This window comes from Gallinula chloropus (genome assembly GCF_964237585.1).
Source record: "Gallinula chloropus genome assembly, chromosome: 2".
NCBI classification, from domain to species: domain Eukaryota; kingdom Metazoa; phylum Chordata; class Aves; order Gruiformes; family Rallidae; genus Gallinula; species Gallinula chloropus.
Genome location: NC_140086.1, coordinates 144,887,234 through 144,907,217, shown reverse-complemented (window position 1 = coordinate 144,907,217; position 19,984 = coordinate 144,887,234). Strand labels below are relative to the sequence as shown.

General features: G+C 41.9%; 1 protein-coding gene across 1 annotated transcript in view; it reads right to left on the bottom strand.

Moving 5' to 3' along the window:
* The window catches only part of KIAA1217, a 176,749-nt gene that overhangs the window by 93,302 nt on the left and 63,463 nt on the right, over positions 1–19,984 (bottom strand). Inside the window, exons 2-3 of the mRNA XM_084280491.1 lie at positions 15,818–15,898; positions 6,734–6,929 (exon numbers count right to left, since the gene is read on the bottom strand). Coding sequence (XP_084136617.1) covers positions 6,734–6,929; positions 15,818–15,898 — 277 coding nt within the window. The remainder of the gene's footprint in view (positions 1–6,733; positions 6,930–15,817; positions 15,899–19,984) is intronic.

The window sequence follows — 19,984 nt, the reverse complement described above, 5'->3', positions numbered from 1 at the left end:
ACAGAAGGTAATTGGGTAGCAGCAATGGTACCATATGCTTGTCTTTTATGAAACAGTGGAATAGTTAAAAATCTATCCAGAAGGGCTCCCATCTTGAAAGTTGCTCAGACCATTGCCCCTAATATCCCAAGAGAGTACCCTAATCAGCAGGCTATCAACAGCCTCTGATGCTGTGATTATCCTCTTATCCTGTTTAAATCAGGCTATAGCCAGCAATGCAAAAGAGAGAGAGAGAGGGAATGAGAACAAGAACAAGCCTGTCTATGCCTTACACAGACAGCAGTATTTCCCTTTGAGAACAGAAACGTGAATTCAGGCCCAGCATAGTAGCCAGGCATTAGAATCACTACCTAAATATATAAAGAGTATCGGGAATAATGACTAAAGGGTCTGGTGTCTGCGTGACTTACTTTATCACTAGAGGTAAACTTACAGATTTCAGCTAACATGAAAATTAGATGAAATTTGCCCAAGTGAGAGCTCCTGTGCCAGATACAAAGGATGGGACAGCTCCATCTGGCCCCCTACCTTTCCTCTGAAGGGTAGTTTGGCCTGTACAAGCTATTCCAGCTGCCAAATCCCTCTTCCAGCAGACACCAAATGCTGGAAGCCCAAACTGCTGCTGCTAAATCAGAGTAAGTGGTGGTAGAGCAGGATGAAGACATTGCGCCTTCTGAGCAGGTATGATTTGGAGTAAAGAGGAAGGCCACTGACACCTTGACATATCTTTATTCAGTTGTTGAATTTGGACACTAATTACTCTACCTCTCCCTTTATCTTCAACACATTCTGGTTTATTCATGTTGCAAGGCCCTGCAATAGGAATATTTCCTCACCATGTATATTACCCAACATGGTGAGGTCCCATGAGTTGAGTATTACTGCAGTGCAAATAAAGTATTATGAATGGATGAAGAAAAAAAGACAAATCCCAGATGTAGCAGTGACAGATACATACATGCATAGGCAATGGTTTTATTTAGCACACATCTACTTCAATATCACTGCAACAAACCCCTGGATCTATGCTGACACAGGCTGTCGCAACAGCATCAAATTCAGCTCCAGTGTGATACAGCAACTAAGATATACTTCTTATCAGTTTTTTAGTGGGGCATAGAATGTGCTTCTTTTGAAACAGTGTGTACTAAATAAGATCTTGTTTCTCAGGAGTTTTGGGGTTTTCTTTTTCAGATACAAGATAGTCTCTGTAGAAGGAAGAACACTTTAAGTAAACAATAATTGAGTGCACAAGTGCTAGCCTGGGAAGGCTCCTATTTTATACTCTTCCATATAGTTGTCTCTCACAAATCCTGTAGGGACAATAAGTGAAATGAAAAAAGTCCCAACACTATGATATGTTGACATGACTGTTTACCTACATCTGCTCTTATGGCACAGCATATTTCAGGTAAGAGGTGTTGGGGTTTCTTTTCTTTCTTTCTTTTTTTTTTTTATTTCCAAGTCCAAAAATTTCTGCTATAATTTCAAGAAATAGGAAAGAAAATAAAGTCTAGAAAAGTTGGACAGGAAAACTACTGCTACCTTAGAACATTTTCATTTCCTAGGATCTGTGTTTCAATTAAGTAATTGGAACTAGCTGTTTCAGGCTGGTTTTCCTGTAGACCTGGCAGCCCATGTTAACGTATCCAACCATGACAGCAAATATTTACATGACCTTTTTGCATGTTGGCTGCTTTGCATACACTGTAAAAAGACAAGATAGGGAAAATTTCTTTAAGATGACTGAATACATTAAAGCTATACTCAGCCTTAACTTGAAATGCAGTTCCCAGGGAGTTCCTCTCCCATGAATTACACTGAAGATCCTGCTGACTTCATTAGGCTTGAATCATGCCCTAAGGACTGTGAGAGGGCAGTGCCACTGCTAACGAATCACAAGTTTCTCTTATAAAATCTATGATCATTTACGCATCTTCTGCCTGATTTAACATGCCTATTTTAATTTCTAGCTCATAAGTAGTAAATAGCAATTAATTACCACCAGTATGCTATATGAGCTTATTTATATTCTTCTGTGGAAGTCTTACAGTACATTGAATACACATGTATAGTCAGTTATTTCTACCATTGGGTGACAGCAACCAAGTCACTATCCTTCTCTCTGCAAAAGTTTTCCTATGTGTAAAATTGTATCTATGGCCCAAACTCTTTTTGATAAGTCTTGAGAAACACCTGTACAAAATGTTACAAAAGATCCAGGTTTTACTATTATAATCAGCAAAAGCATTTCCACGGAAGGTGGCAGCAAACTAATTAATCAGACATGAAAATCTGTGCCTGATAAAATTTGGGGTTGGGGGGGCTAACAAATCATATTCAGATTGTTTAAGGCTGTCTCAGTGCCAATCCTTAACCAGTTATGTAATTTTTCTCCTGTGAGTAATCCTTCTGAAGGCAAATAAAATGTAAATGTTGGCGGAATCAGACATTTCTACAGAGGCCTTTCAATGCCACCTAATTTAAGGCACAGGTTTGCCAGCAAGGAGCCCAGTCATCCTCTGCTTCTTACCCATCTGACCAGGACACCCAGAGAAAGCACCTGCGGCCCGCAAGCTGTAAAGCTCTATCCTCCTCAGTGACCCCTCAAACCCAAATCCTTGTGCATTTATGGAAATCCCCCCTAATACCATATTCTTTCTTAATCCAACCCTGCACGTACAGCCTGATCCTGTGACAGCACCTACAGCCATTTCTGCAGTTGGAGACTAGTGGCCTCCTTCCCTTCAGGGCTGCGATCGATTGCCTCAACTGCCCCGAATGCTCGGACACCACAGAGAATGCCGGCACCTGTCCTCATGAAGGATCAGGCCCATCACTTGTACAGATGTGCCACAAGAGAGACTACAAGCGAAAATATCTGTCAGTCTTCATTTTGTTGTGGAGCTATTGCAGCAGCGACAGCAGCGAGCTGCAGCGCGGGCACAGGCTGGCTGCTGGCGTAACCTCTCTTGCTGGGTGCCTGTCAGCTCCTGCTTCCTCCAGGCAAATTGCAAGTGAAGTTTGTTGAAAGCTTTTGAGCACTTTCCAGGTTTCGGCCGATTCTCGCTCTGACAGTTTTGCTAGATAATTTTTTCCCACAGTTATCTCACTGGAAAAACTCCCAGCTTTCAAATAGGTATTTTAAAATACATTTAATTTTCTCTTGCACGGTGAATTAATTTATTTTAATATCTCGCTTTGTCTCCAGGCTGCAGATTGATGAGACGAGTGCCGATTTCTAATGGACTCTTAGCCAAGACAGACTTTCATTTCCAAAGCTGTGGTTGAAATTGTCAATGGGCCCGCAGTTGGAATACACTTTTCTGGGTCGACTCCACATGGCATGCGATAGCCTCGCGCATCACAATACCATGTCCTATTAGATTAGTCCTGATTGACAAAGCCACGATGCTAGGGTAGACAAAATGTACTACCACTATTCCTTCTCAGGCTCTATGTAAATTCAGACCACAATTTAAAGACAAACTGACTCATCTGTAGTTAATAAAATAGGAACCTATGGAAGAATTAGAATTTCAAGAAGAAAGCATCAGGTTTGTGATGCCATAGAAAACTACGGCATTCAGATATTAAATGTATAATTAATAAAAATTCACAATGCTGGTCATATTCCTCACTGAAATTATGTTGGCTGAGGATCAAAACATAATTTGTATTTAAATGAGATTAAATTAAAAAATTAATAGAGATGAAAGGGGAGGTGATTATACATAGCTTGTTTAAAGTCATGTGAACAGAAATATTTTTGTGATGCTTTTAAATTGAAGCTATAAACAGTTTCCTGTCTTTAAGAAATGAACACTCCGCTTCACTGCTGGAAGTGAAAAGTATCTTGACAGAGCACACTATACAAAATTAAGATTTCAGAACATTGCTCATGGTGGTGTTAGAACACATGGGCAGAAAAAACTGAAAAGGACATTATTGGAAAAGAAATGTATTGAATAATAATAATCAAAATTGAGCTATATCAGAATAATTTTTCGATTATCTTTTAAAACAAACTATTTGCTATTAATAATTGCTGGAACAATTTGAAAATGACAGATTGTGGAGTAGAGACAATATATTACCTATTAGGCTAATATGATGATCCTTTAAGCCACATACATAGCTGTGACTCCTCCTGCAATGCAAGTGGGAAAAGGTTTATTTTCCTCCAGTTTCAAATCTAAACAGTCTCCACTCAGATGCTTCATACCACATTGCTTCCTTCCCTGTCACGCCCCCTGCATGTTGCCTGTTAATGCTGGGATAAGCCAGGGTCTTGTCTGTAGTATATGAAAGCCAGGCTGAGACAGAGTGCCTTGCAAGGCCTGAAGTCACGGCCATTAAGTAAAAGGATATATCTTCATGTGACCATCCTCCATTAGGACCTGGACAACACATTTCAATATATGCAAGAGATGCATGAAAAAGTGTTTAAAAGTGGATTACTTCACAGTGAGCTGTTGCAGCTCTGGTCCACTCATCTCAGCAAAGACACTGTTGAACTGGAAGAAGTGCAAAGAAGGGCAACAGTGATAATCAAATGTCCCTGCTGGTTTCTAGGTGAGGAACAAGTTGTTATAGCAGCACCTCTCAGCCTGAAGAAGAGATGACCTGAGGGAAATGACAGGCCTACAAAATCAGAGATGGCCCAGGGGAAGCAGATAGCGATCTAATGTTTGCTGTCACTTCCAACACAAGGATAAGGGGGCAAAATGTTTACTTAGAGCAGATAAGCAAATATGAAAAAGGAAGAGAAAAGCCATGGTTGGGCAGTAAACCAACACAACTCTCACAACAGCACTGTTACAGATGCGAAAAATTTACATGGGTTCAAAGGGAGACTGAACAAATACCTGGAGGACACATCTCTTGAGGGTTGTTATACAGGCAAAAAACATAACCATGAAATCCTAAAGCTAAAGTTAGCTTGAGGCTGGAATAGCACTTAGGGGAAGGATCATACACACACACACACTCACCTTGTTGTTACCAGACAAGCTGCCTATGGTCCCTCTTGGGGACAAAAAACAGGGCCAGGAAGATTCTTGGTCTAATCCACATGGATCTTCCTATAACCTGTCAGTCTTATTCATAGTGATGAGCGCTTGAGTCTTTTCTAGAAACAGGGCTGTTGTAATGTTTTCAGATGTATGTACTGACAATAAGAAAACTTTACCTAGCTCAGCTTTTGGGGGAGAAAACATTGCACAAAGCCCTACTCCATAGCTGGCCAACAAAAAGCTTTGCAAAAGCTGATTATCGATTCTCAACTCACTGAAACAGAAGTTTAGAGCCGAGATACCCTGGGGTAGTCACCAAACACCAGCTGAAACCCACATAGTGAGGCTGGACTACAAGTCGTGCAGGGACCTACAAAGGCACTATCCACTTGACATCACATTGAAGCAAATACATGTTTTCTAGAAAATTGTGAAGCAAGCCACTCTGAGGACACTGTAGCCCGCAGCAACATACAGGCAAACATAAATCCTCTGCACGTACAGTAAATATACGTGACACACATATGCTCTTGAAACACCTCTAAAACAAAATGTCTTGTCCAGGTTGGAATATACAGAATTTCTCCCCAAAAAGCCTGACATATTGATGGCCCAAGGGGCTTTGGCAGGGCAGCAGTGCCACTCTGTCAGCTCACAGGGCAGGGATCAGCCCCTTGTCACCAGCTCCACTGCTCTCCACTTGCGAGCTCTGGGGGTGGCAGGGACCCCCTCCAGCCCTGCTTTCTTCTTGACTGTTCTGTTAGTCATAATACTCTTGACAGAAAGTGTCTTAGATTGTTGAGGACTTGAGTAAACCACCGCGACAAGCTTACAAGCATGGTACGATTTACAGCCCAGCCTTCAGTTTATGTCACCCTGTATGTTGGGAGATGAGTCTACAGGAAAGCAGCATTTCAGTTTATTACCTCTGAGAAAAAACCTGCCTTCCTCAGCAACCCACATGCAAGTTAATGCTGCCTCCTCACAGCAGTTTAACTGCCCTCTGGTGTCGTTCCTCAAAAAAACCAGCCTCTGCTCATTCCATCCATCAGCTGGGAGCAGAATCTCCCAGACAAAATCCACTCTTATTAAAAGGAGCTCTGGTTCCCAGCTGGACTTATTTCAACCCTGAGATACGAGAAGAACATGGGAAGCAGGGACATCCACCTGAGCGAACATAGCACCCTTGTCACCAGGCAGACGGAAGGGCACTGGCCTTTACTCAGGGCATCTCTGTCACTATATCCACTCAAATCCTCTGCATGCAAACACCAAGTCTCTTCATTTAAAGCTGGATCTGTTAAGCAATAATAACTCTAGGTTTCTTCCAACCAGGTCTGGCTTTGAAAAGATGACAAAGTCAAACCCTTGTGTCTCCTGTCTGAAAATGAGGGTACAATCACTCCGCAAAGTATACAGGCTTGGAAAAAAGTATTTGCAATATTGGGATTTAATTGTAAGTCAGAGTTTCATGTCAGGGTCTGCAACTCTCTCCTTGTCTACCAGGTTCCCAGCACACTTTCAGATCTCATGAAAATAATATTACCCTTCCCCCAACTTACCTAGTCCCCCATACCAAGCTCATTTCCAAAGAACAACCTGACATTAAAAATCATGTGCTTCCAAAGCCTTTATTTTTTTAAGCCCAGACTATTTTAAAACTATTTTAAAAGCACAGGCTGAGAGCAAAGAGGAGAAGGACTGAAGCATGGTCTTACCCAGTGATCTTTCCTTCGTTTGGTTTGCTGACCGCACCACAGGAAGGCTTGCCCGTGTGCGGCTGCCCCTCGAGAAGGGGGTTGGAGAATCGCCCTCAGACATGGCCTCTAAGGAATCTGCAGATGCTTCAGAGAGGTGTTCTGTCTGGTCACCCAAATTGGGCTGTGGGCTTTGCGACAGCTTTGGGCTTCTTGTCTGCAAAACAAAGCATTTCATTATTGGTCTACTGAAACTGGAATACGGGCTGGGGTGGGGAAGAGAAGGAAGATGTCCAAGCTTCTTCAAGTACTGGTATGCTGCAGGTCACTTCTGTATAGTTTATTTAGGAAAACGGTGTCCTTGGGTATTCTGCTATGGTTTTTATGGTTGTACATCCACATTGGAAGTTTTCTTGCAAGCAGGACCCTGAGGATAAGATGTGTGCTGAGGAGACATATGGTAATGCCATTCCTTACCGCTCAAACAACTACTATAGCATAGGCATGTCCACACAAACACACACACACACTCTCTTATGTTAACTAGTCCAACAAGAAAAATCCTCTGGAAAAGATTACTGTGATGTAGTCCTGGGCTATCAATCTCAGTATATTCTGCCTTGCCATCTCTGAAAGGTACAGGTCATGAAACAAGGCCAAAATAGCCATCCCAACATTTCATGCTGAAATCACAAACCATTGTTTTGCTTTTTGTTGCATCAGCATGAATCAGAAATCTCTTCATTTACTGACCAAATTAAGTACGATTTTTACTAGGCAATCACACTGGTAAACTGCTAAACCTAGTATCTGGAAAGAGCTAACTGTCTCAAGAGGGGAAGAGAGATGGTTTAATTTATGCACTTCCACTGACTCTTGGCTTGCCTAATAAAAACACAATAGGACATACAACATCCTGAACATTTTTTTTGTTAACTATAGGTGACAATGCAAGTGCTTTCTACAAAGAGGGGTTGCTCTAAAGGTACACTCAAGAGTGCGCAGTGAAACTCCTTTGACCACATGTTACTATTACTTCGGATGAATAATTTTCCAGTAACTCAAACAAACTCTGTATCACAACAAACTAGAACAGACACTGTACAAGCAGAAATTCAAAGCAAAGCAAGCTTACTCTGTCCCAAAACCCGTATGTAAACATGAACTTTATAAAAGCCTATCATCAGCACCAGGCAAAACCATATGTTTTCCTCTTCCCTATCATTTAAGGTCAGATGTTAGTGCATCAAAAAACCCCTATATTAAAATCAACTCTAGGTTTGAAGATGCTGTCAAGATCCAGAAAAGATTTTGCTTCTTTCTAGAAAGCCAAGATTACCTATCTTGCTGACATGTCATTCCTTCAGTGGTTTTTTGAAGTGAAATGAGATGAGCTTGTTTCAACCATAGCATCCATCACATAATATTCCCTATGTGACCTTGAAATGAAGAATTTTCACTTTTATTAGATTTTCATTAGCTGGTTATAGAGGCCTGCACTTGCCAACTTGTGCAGTTGCTCACAAGCTACAATAAATCAGAAATACCTCACAAGAAAGCTAAATCCTCCAGAACTTTACTGTTTTGACATACTAACATTAAAATGTTAGGTATTATCCAGTGTCCCACAGTTCAAGAGGATTGAATTTTTGCAGGACTTAATGCTAACAACAGTTGCTCTCAGCAAACCAAACCATGCTTTGAAATGCCCTCTACACAGTCAGCACTAGTCTGCAGGTTGTAAATACAGGGACTTGTGCCTGAAAATTTACAGAGGTAACAAGTGACCTGCAAACACAGAGAAAGAATTTGATTAGTCAATACTTCTTCATTCAACTTTCCAAAGTGACTTGGGAACCACCACTGCTGAAGCATTTTATTTACACAGGCATATTATAGGGGCAGTACCAAGTATTAATCAGTATTAATAACTTGTCTGTATGCATCCATTAATAGAGAGCTAGAAGGCATGTAATTCTCACTTTCTGGAAATCCACAAATAAAAATAAAACCAGATGAAAAAAAAGCAACAAAATCAACCTGCAAAAGGTCTTTAACATTTTGTTGGAAAGAGGATTGCTTTTGTTTCCTTAAGTAAAACATTCTGATAATATGAAACAAGCTTATTATGCTTTACTTATTTTTGTTTCTCTTTTATTTGAATCTCCAGGTGCAATTTGAGACACACAGTTGCATGTCTGTAGCGCATGGACACATACGAACAGGTGCAGTTTAAGCAGTAAGGGGATACTCCATTACCAGAAGCAACAGGCAGTTTCAGCTGTTCATTTGCCCAGCTTGTCCTGTCAATGTGCAGATGGAGCCAACCTCAGCAAAGCTGTGTCTCGTTGTCTGTCCCTTTTGGACCTAAGACGCAGCATTTCACGTCCCCCTGGATGATAACGCCAGCATTGCTGTGACTAAAAATGACCCCTTTTACCAGCCCTCATTCCTCAGCCCAAATACTACAGCCCCAAGGGGCGTATCGGAGCCTTTTGAAGCAACGCATATCTGCTCCGACGTGAAGGCCAGTCACCCTCTTAACATACACCGGTGAAAATCCATTGCAGTTCCCCTCTAGTAAGTGTAGTTACACAAATATAAAACTAATGTAAGCTATTAATGAGATCCACTTATACACATACCATTTATCAAAGGTGTCAAGCTGTTTGACATGCTCAACTCACATAAACACTGCATTTCAGGAGCAATTCTGAATTTTAAACAGAGTATTAAAAAAATCCTCAAACGCAGCAACAACAGTAGCTATCCAAGTAACTGAGAGATATGAGTGCAGATTTGCCAGGAAAGCATTTTTATTGCTGGCAACGAGCACTAGGCTTGATGCCACTTAATAATCGAGCAGATTCCTAGGCAGCACTTCTCAGGAAAAGCAGCCTGTGAAGCGGGGAAAGGACAAGTAACATTTATGGAGCCATGACCTGCAAGGGCCTGTAAAGAGTTGAAGAAAACAAGGCAGAAACCTTCAGCTTTATCTATCTAACCCTTGTAACAATTATTCCGCATCTCGATTCATATGTCAAAGAAGATGGCAAAGAAACACTGAATAAATCATACCATATGTGGTTTGGTCCATAGAATTTTCAATAACGTATTTTAAAAATACTCCAATGCTTAAAATACTATTTCAGGAAGTGTCCTTTTAAGTAATTTTCAGGAACTAGTACACATTTACAAAATAAATATTCACCATATAGTCTGTTTCAGGACCCAGCAGAACCCAACTACAGTTGCAGTGGAGACTTGCTGTGAGAGCCAGGGTGGCGCTGTAGCTGCACATTGCAAAGAATCGAGTGAAAGCAATATATAAAATATAATATATCTGATAACAAAGGGCAAAAACCGCAATACCTAATGGAGACAAGATTTCCAGAAATGCCCACCAAGGAGCAGTGCTATCCAAAATAAAAACATTTGTAAAGAGATACTCCACAGAAGTACATAAAACTAAGGAAACACTGGCCCTTTCCAAGCCACACCTCTGGCATAAATGCCAGAAAACAGAAGGTTCAGAACCAGGCAGCGGATCTCTCTCTTTGCCCCTTTGTCAATACTAATTAGGTCACAGTTTCTTCAGGCAGTCATGGTGTCTCCCTCGTCCCTTCCCGTCCCCCAGCCCTATGTTAGGAGGACACATCCCCCTGCATGGTTCTCTCTCCTTGATCTTTCAGCCAGCTATGTTGAGTCGAACCCCGTAGAAGATTCCTCTGATAAAAGATCTCTCCTAAGCTAGTTCTGGGTAAGAAGCTCAGCAGAAAGGAAAGGCCGAAACAGGACAAACAGTACTGGTTAAAACTTCTATACAATTACATAGTGCTTTGAGATTACTATTTTATTTAGTATATAGTATTTTATTTACAAGGGCATAGATCCCTATAACCTTTTCAGGGTATAGATTTAAGTGGAGGTTGCAGTTACAGAAGTCCCAGTATCTTCCAACTACTCTTGGGATTTGATCAATTAAAACCATGGTCAATTGCTCCTCATAACTGATGTCTGTGTGCTACAGCCTGTCCAAAGTCCACACTTTCAATGTATCTGCTTTAGTTCTTTCACTGTCTTAGGAAAAAAAAAGCAAGAAAGTGCAAGGCTCTTGGAATGCAAAACAATGTCAAATAATTAGGAGTGAAATCAGAAGGTACCTGAATAAAGCAAAGTGAAAACTGCAGAGATGCCAATGTAATCAGCAGTCACGGGGCACCAGAGATGTTCAAGTGCCGTGCATGTTTCTGCCTCTGGTCCTATGTTCATGTTTTCCTCCACTAATGCTCTCACCCTTTTGTTCTACCCAGTCTTATGGCTCTGCTCTTCATAACATCTTCCCATACTAATTTCCAGTTATTTTCCAAAATAATCTATATAACTGAAAACCTTTTCCTTTTATTCCTTTTTAAAAATCTCTCCTGCAAATTTGCTTCATACTTTTTCACAGACAACTAGGGCAAAAATCCCATGAACTAAAGAAGGATTTGATTTAATCTCTTGATCAATTCACACTTTTTAGTTCCTGTCTCCAGGAACTTCCTTAGCCTTTATCTTGACAGAAACTTATCTCTTCAGGAGAAGAAACTTATCAAAAACATCTTCGAAGTTTCTAGCACTCCTGGCAGTGTACAAATGGTAAACATCAAAAAATAATACAGCACTCTTAAAATAACTCTTTCCAATCATGTGCTCTAAAGAACATATTTAGCACAGGCAAAAAACCCATTTGAGTGTATTCTTGACATTACAAACAATGAAGAAAAATGAAAGGAAAAATGAAAACCTGCTTTTCTTGACCATCAAGATAACTATTTGCCCCATGACTTGTGCTGATGATGGCTACAGGGCACATGACAGACTGTAAATATGCATATAAACAGGCTGTGTTTAACATACGACACATTTATAAACTCTGAAATACTGTCACAGCACATAAGCTCTTATTACTGCAACAGTATTTCTTCTTCACATTAGTGTTAGATCCAAATTATGGTTGTCTGAAGGCAGGATCTGCTTTTTCCAAAAATACAGTCTTTGGGGTCCCATATTATCACATCTACAGGGTTATACTTGTCTGGACATGCTATTAGTGACATACTGCTGTTGGAGAGAAAGTGAATACTACCCATATGTTCTTATTTTTAAGCATTTACTGTAACAATGTTTTCCATAGCAGCTTCTCAGAAAAGTTAAATGCTTATACATGTCTATATAAACTAAAGTTCGTATTACATCTATGCAATGGATGCATTTGGATACTGCGTCTCACTGGGGGAACTGGGGGCGGGGAGGTGATTCAGCAGCTGAATGCAACATAAAACCATCTTTCATGACAAGCTCACTCTTCTCTGTGTATTATTTCACCATTATGAGATGGAAAAATCTATGGCATGTTCCTTTCAGATACCCTGAGTTGGAGACCGTACCACACCAGAAGCAGGGACATCCCAGCATCTGTGCTCTCAAGAGCTGAGGAGAGCAGGAGGGCAACTGCCCACTCTGACACCGCGCAGACACCATCAGAGTTATTTTTGCTGTCCCCTCTTGCCTGCTTGTGGGCTAGCAGATGTCTCCAGCATTTATTTCTGTGTTTGGAACACAAAAGTTTAACTGTTTTCTGTTGAATCAATGATGAGTTACAAGGCAGTCCTTGCTCACAAGCAAGGTGGCAATATTATCTCTGTGGTTCAAATTCCCAGAAGTCTTTCCTCCTGTGAGGAGCACAGTACCTGAGCCAAGGCTGCCTAACATCCTCAGGACTGAACCAAGGTACCCCACTAGCCTGCAGCCTCCCTGGCTTTGAGGCGCATTCCGGGTTGGGTGCTGCCCGAGCTCCCCCTCGGCTGCAGCGCTACGGGCCTGCTCCTGCTGCGGCCGTCCGGAGGAAAGCCTGAGGTCACCATACCTACCTCAGGAGTAAGGCAAGCAGAGCATGAATTGCAGAGCCTTCCCTGGGCTGCCTGCCGCACAGCAGTTAAGCAAAGCAATGAATTCAGTGCACATGAACCTGAGGGACAGAATTTTCCCAAGTAAGGTAAAAAAAAGCATTCCACTTCCCTGGCATGACCACGGAGGGGATGATAACTCAGCCAAGGGCACCAGTTGCACAGGAAAGTACTGCATGGAAACCCAGTAACACTCAGGAGCGCCAAGCATTACCAAAGCCATTGCTACGGCCAGGTCAGGACACCGAGTGGTTATTTTACCCAATTCTGCTAATTCATCTGAAAGCAAAACTCTTCTCTGTTTATGGCAGGCCCTTTATCACCATTCTCTCTGACTCCATCTTCTTTCACCTAAAGGAAAAAAATACATCTAATGGTGTGTCAGGATTTATGTGCCATATTTTTAGGATGGAATGATATTCAAATCATTCTAAAAATCTGCACATTTTCCCAGGAGCTTTGCTAGCTCCTGTTGGTGGCCAGCTGCATGCTCCCTGCCGTGGCAAACTGCCAAACCCCATTTCTTTTAATCCCGAGTGCTGTGAAACACGGAGCAGGACATCCACAGGCTGCCGACTCCTGCTCGCCCTTCACAGGACCACGGCTCGCTCTTCAGCAGGGTGATCCCGAGTTAGCAGAGAGAAGCTTCCACGAAACTCTGTTATAAATGACTGAGAAGAAGCAACATTTTCAAACTTTGGTTTCTAACTGTAAGCACCTAGATAAATCGAAGCCTGTTTTTAAGGAAAGCTGTGTGTTTACAGTAAAGATATTCATTAGAAGCAATAAAAGCTGTAGGTGCTCAGCATTTAGGCTGCCAGATCTCTCATTCAGATATTTAATTGGAGGAACTTGCATTTGAAAATGTTGCCCTAAGGAGCTCAGCGGCCTGTCTAAGAGCAGCTTAATTGGTCCAGACAAGTCCAGACTGAAATATGCAACATGCCGTGGCATCTCTTTGGAACACATAAAATATCAGAAAAACCCAAGCCATCCATGTTAAAATGTAAAAGTACTTCTCAGTATCTCTCTGTCCAAAGCCAAGGTTTGTTCTTTCTACAATTGCCAGCCTGACATTTTAGGGTAGAAATGGTAGACAAAACTAATAATCACCCATTAATAATAAGCAAAAATCACACTGAATTAAAGAAATCTTTAATTTTAAAATAAAATCCTGTTTAATTCTAATGCTTTGTGACATGAAGAATTTATTTACATGTGATAGCCAAATTTGAAAAGTGATTGATCAGCTCACCCTTCTTCCCCACAAAGCCTTCAATGGCTCCATCAATTTTACTCACAACAAAATTTGGGTTTTTTACATTCTCTGTCCTATTCTTGCATCATAGCTACAGTTTATTATTACTTTGTTTAAATAAGTTATCCATAAATTCCAGCCTGGACATCAACATTTGTCTTAATTAAAATCTTATGGCAGCTTCAGTTGGAAGCTATTTCTCTTTTCCCTCCTAAAAACCCTACTGTGAAGTATTCATGAGCCAGCATGACCCCTTGTTCCAGCCGGGAGATGGCTGTGTTTCATCAGCAGCGGGTGAGGTAACTCCTACCTACACAATCCCCAAAACTGTCATGAGAACTCGGAAGATTAAAAGGGATGATTTAAACAAAAACTGTCATTATGCTGATTAAAGGGGAAAGATCTTTATACGCTTAAAACCACATGCAAAAAGGAGGGGAGAAAACATATATATGCCAGATGCCTAAATGTACCTAGGGGATAGTGTGCTCTGATTCAAGAAACGTATTATCTACCCATCCCTGTTCTCCCACACACGTCCCTAAGGAAAATAGGAGGAGGGTCTGTTTTTGTGGTGTCTGTTTCCCAAACCAAAGGAACACCATGCAGTGGTCCTGGAAAAACCTGTTTTTCTGTGTTTCTGCAAGCTGAGAAGGAGTTCTTCATTAAGGTGCTGTTTTAAAAATAACCGAAGAAAGAGCCATCAACACAAAGGCTGGTGAGTGGGAGGAGGTCTTCGGGGCAGGGTGTGAGCTGCCCTCTGCGTGGGCAAGGTCCCAGCAGCTGGTGGGGGCCACCAGCCCCCAGCATGCACAACCCCTCCGGAAGGGCAGATCTGCCTCCAGCAGCAGCACACCAGCACCGTGATCTTTAGCCTCTACTCATGGAAGTAAAGGTGATGAAGCACTCTCAGAGCTGGATGGCTCTAGTACCTGGGGAGAGTTAGGGGGCTGCTGCCACAGATGGTGTCACCATGCCGTTCTGCAGCTTTTCCCTTCCCTTAAGGCCACCGCAAAGGAGGGAGAAGCCTTACTGCTCTCCACACCTCTGCCTCTTCCAACCCTTCGCTGTGGTCAGCATGCCTATTGGCTTACTTAAATCCTGTAAGTAGAAACAAAATGTGTTGTGAAGTGACAAATCAGGTGCAAATAAGCTGCTGTGCCCTCTGCATGTGCCAAGGCCTCCTTCCTTGCTTGCAGAGTGTGTTATCTTGGTGGTTTTGTGACTGCACTTCTGACTGCAGTAGAAACCATGCAGAGACACCTACGAATCCATCTAAAAGGCATGTGCACACGCACTGCCTGGGTGGGGAAAAAAGTACCTGTAGTAGACAGACATGCATTCTACATGGCATTACAAGCCACATAGAAATGGAAGAGGAGCTCAGTAGGAAGAATGGCTACTTCAAAGGAGCACAGTGTACATATAAGATCATTCTGCAAGCTACTAAGCTTTTTTGCATGTCAAATGCATGATTACTTACCCCTGTGCTCACAGAGCTGTCCTCAACTTAGCAGCAAGACTTTTACCCCTTTAGCTAGTTCCAAGTGTGTATAAATACATAAAGTTAGAATCAGGACAGCTGGTAGACATTACTTATTTTTCTAGGACCTCCCACCGAATTTTGGTGGGTTTCTAACCACCTAAACACAAGAGTGTGGACTTGGTGTCTATCATGCCATTAAAGGAAAAGTCAGAATTAAAATATTTTCAAAGGATGCACATGCATCACACCCCCATATGTGAATGACACTTCACTGCTGTGAAATACAGTGGGAAAAGCATGCAGATCTGTATTTATATGAGAACACTAGTTGTGAATCAAGACACACACAGTTAAAGGGTAGCAAACTCAATCCACAGCAGAGTGCAGAAAAAAGAAAGTACAGTACTAACTCTCTGAGAGGATTCAATTTTCATCAAGTACCTTTGAATGTCAAGTTCTGAATGAAGGGAGACCAACATGCACTGCAAAACCTGTGGATCAAAGAGAGAAAAGAAGGGGAGGGGGAGAGATCATTGTTAACGGGAAAAGAAAGAGGAGGACAATAGAAATTAAAAGAGGTAATCTGTACATACTAAAAGTATGGTGGGGAAAAGGAGAGGAGAGGAGAGGAGAGGAGAGGAGAGGAGAGGAGAGGAGAGGGAGAGGGAGAGGGAGAGGGAGAGGGAGAGGGAGAGGGAGAGGGAGAGGGAGAGGGAGAGGGAGAGGGAGAGGGAGAGGGAGAGGGAGAGGGAGAGGGAGAGGGAGAGGGAGAGGGAGAGGGAGAGGGAGAGGGAGAGGGAGAGGGAGAGGGAGAGGGAGAGGGAGAGGGAGAGGGAGAGGGAGAGGGAGAGGGAGAGGGAGAGGGAGAGGGAGAGGGAGAGGGAGAGGGAGAGGGAGAGGGAGAGGGAGAGGGAGAGGGAGAGGGAGAGGGAGAGGGAGAGGGGAGAATGAAGAGGAAAAGGAAGAGGAGGGCATTGAAAAGTAATGAAGGAAAGGCCCATGTGCCAGGAAACACTATGTCGATACTTAAGTGTCAAATGGAGAATGATCTAATATAAGGGTTAATGGCAGGGAGTTGAGCCACAGAGATTCAAATATATATCTAGCAACTATATCTGACAAGAAATGGCAAAATAAGCATTCTTCCTAGGAAACGATACAACTCTGGCTGGAGTTAGCAGCAGTCATTACACTTCTGTTTTGTTTTCACACTTACTACAGAGATATGGAAACCTTCAAACAGAACTTAGAAATACTGCATTACTCTTGATTAACCACAACGTTAAAAAGAATACAAGATAAACTATGGTATGATGAAAAAGTATGAGCCAATCACATCTCTCTCTACTATTCTACATCTGACCCTAAGGCACAGAGAATGTGAAAATGTGCTAAAAGGTGTGCAAGAGGCAGAAAACCCCAAACATTTTTTCCCTCCAACACATGAATGAGATGCTAATTGGAGGGGAAATTTGCCCACTGCTGTTTGAGGTGGAGGTCCTATATTTCCTTAATCTTCATTTGTCTGTGGGGTGGAGGTGGGGGTAAAAGAGATTTCGTATAGTGCTCTAAACAACCTTCTCTGGGCAATCGATTCCTCCTTCAGCCAGTCAGGCTCCCACAACAACTGCTACTGCCCTGTTCAGAGCATGCAGCTATTCATACCAGGCAAAGAAACGCAACTGCTTTGATAACAAGGATGTCATTGTTAAAGAATCTTTTTTAGCAAGTAATTATAATGCCAACATCATAATTAAGAAAGTAATTCAAAGAATCTTTTGAATTTTACAAACCCAGAGGATATGAACGTATGAGAGCTGATTCTGGGGACGAGATAAGCAACATGTAAGTATGCTGTGATTTTTCATGTTTTTGTTGATTGGATACTTTGGAAGGGCAGTACCATTTTATTTAAAGAGAACAATAGACCATTTTTCTCCCTATGATAAATGCATCATTTAGAATTGTTCAACTAAAATGCGATTTTTACAAATAAGCTATTTATGCAAACAGTACAAATTAAATGTGGCCTTCCGGCAACAACTGGATAAATTCCAATTCCAAACCACAAAGACAAAACAGTCTGTTCCTAATGCCTCAGTAATACTGAAACTATATTGGGTTTTTTCATGTTTTTATACTGTCACCACCCCACACATGCAAACCTGAGAAGTCCTGTTTGCCCTTTAATTAAACTATTCTCCGGATTAAAAAGAAAAAAATATATGGAATCTCTAAGGACTAAATCCTGTCTCAAGGCAAAATACATGAGACTTCTAAAGGAAAAAATCATGCTACATGTTTGCTTGACATTCAGGCATCATTACACATCAAGATCACGCTTAGGAAGGGACGTTATTCTGCACAATGGCAGCATCAAAAGAGGGGGGCAACAGTCACCCTCCCTAAATCCACCGCATAGGGTTGACTTGAGCTGCTTAGTTTCCTCAGACCCTCTCACTTCATGGGGAATTACAACCGTGTTGCTTTTCTTTGGACTTTCCTACTCCCAAAGGAAGTGAAACATCAATTCTGACCTAAGGGCAGGTAAGGAAATGAGGCTGCTTGATGAAACCAGCAACACTTCCCACTCTCAATCCAGGGAAAATGTTGTCTGTATCCATACCTCAGTATTTATATTAATTTCAAATCCTCATCTATGTACTTGCTTTAAACTTAAAATATAAAAAACTAGTCCACTTAGATCCAGAAGTCTCCTAAGGGAGTTCATCTGAAATCATGTGGATGTGATGCAGGATCGTGTTAGTGTTCTCTGAATAAACAGTTCTGCGAGGAAAAAAATGAGCCACCCACAAATACAGAACCACAGCAGCAGTGCAGCAGCGCACTTCATGAATTCCTGCATAAGGTAGCACAAGGAGGCAAACAAGGCCTCCACAGTGTTCATATAGCAAAATTCAGATTACCTAAAGAAGATCCAGACATACCAATATGGGAGAAACATAATCAAGACCATTTCTACAGCCCACGTAAAGACATTATTATGAATGAAATTTGAAGACATTTGGGTCTGAATCCAAACCCGTAGCATGGCTTCCTTTGGAACTTTCCAAAATATTTCTTAATTTTCTGTATTTCTTTCCAAACTCAACACCACACTGATGCCTTCATCAGCACTCTGATGACCTCAAGGGTATTTAAAGAGGGAAAAGAATAATGATCTATTTCTTCCTTTCCTCCCAGATTGTAGGGGAATATTACTTTTTTCCATCTGTGGGCATGCACTTGGATATATATAGTCCACAATGATGGGAAATGAATTCAAGGAGAGCTTTGCAATTTCCAAATGTGGCAAGAACTGCAATCTCACCCACCCCAGGGACAGGTTCCCGGGGCAATCCCCTGTCTCCTGCTTCCCTCACCAACTCCGTCATTGTACCAGAGAGGTGAGGCATCAGTGTAAATACCCAACATGAGGGGAGAAACAGGATGTTGGAGCAAATCCCACAGAAGATTAAAAACCTTGACTTGAATTACAAAGAAATAAAGGGCTTCAGAGTGCAGAACACTCAATTATTGTGCTCTGAGCAACCTCTGCTGGCCAGTAGATAGGATCCCATGCTTCCTCCTAACTGGAGTTGTACCCAGCCTGTGATTTCATTCTCATATATAAGAGTGCAGGTGCTTAGTTGGCTTGAATGAATGTTATGTGACAAGCTTGAACAGCACAAGGTCTGTCCCAATGAGTTGGAAGAATGACAGGTATTTCCACTGTCTGTTACTAAATAATCTCAGAGCAGAGATTCTCCTGTTGAAACTAGGCTTAAGTCTTCAGGAGTTGTGAAACCAAATGGCCAGAATACGAGAGGTTGCAACTCTCGTCTGTGTTGGATTGGTATGCAAAGGAACAGGCACGTAGACACATACAGGGAATATGGAGAAAAATCAACAAAAGGGTGTAAGTAACTTTGTCTGGAAAAAGGTGGAAAATGTTAAAGAGGCCAAGGAGGAGAGTGGAAACTGGGGCTGGGACATGGCACGCAGCTAACGGAATGATTGCAGGGCCTCGCTAATGACAAGTATGAGCAGAATGGGGTGTTTCGCAGAAAAAAAATAATGTCAGGAACCAGTGTTAACGTAATGAGATAAGTACTGGGGCAAATAAAACAGCTGCCAAACATGTTGCTTTTAGCTTTAAACCTAAACACAGCAAGTGGTAGAAAGAGGTGTAGAAAGCTAGGAGTAAGAGGAGGAAAGCAAAGATGCCAGGAATGTTCTGAATGTCATCAAAGAAAGTTGTAAGAAAAGTCTGGCGAATACACTTGTAAGGTAGTACCCAAAGAATTGGAGTGCAGTAACTTAGGGAGGACAAGGATTATTATGTTTGGGCTGACCAATTCTATTAGTTGTTATCTCAGGGCCTCCAAAACAAGGGTGAGCTGTAAGATTGCCTCGTGGGGTTTGCTTGCTAAGCAGATCAAAGGAAAGTATTCACCATTTTAAGCAGGATCAGGCCTGCTGAACACCAAAGTGCTATCTCCAAAGGAAAACGCAGATGCTTGAGACACTTGTGTTGATGATTTAGTAGGAGACATCTGTCCCCCTGAGTCAGTCTG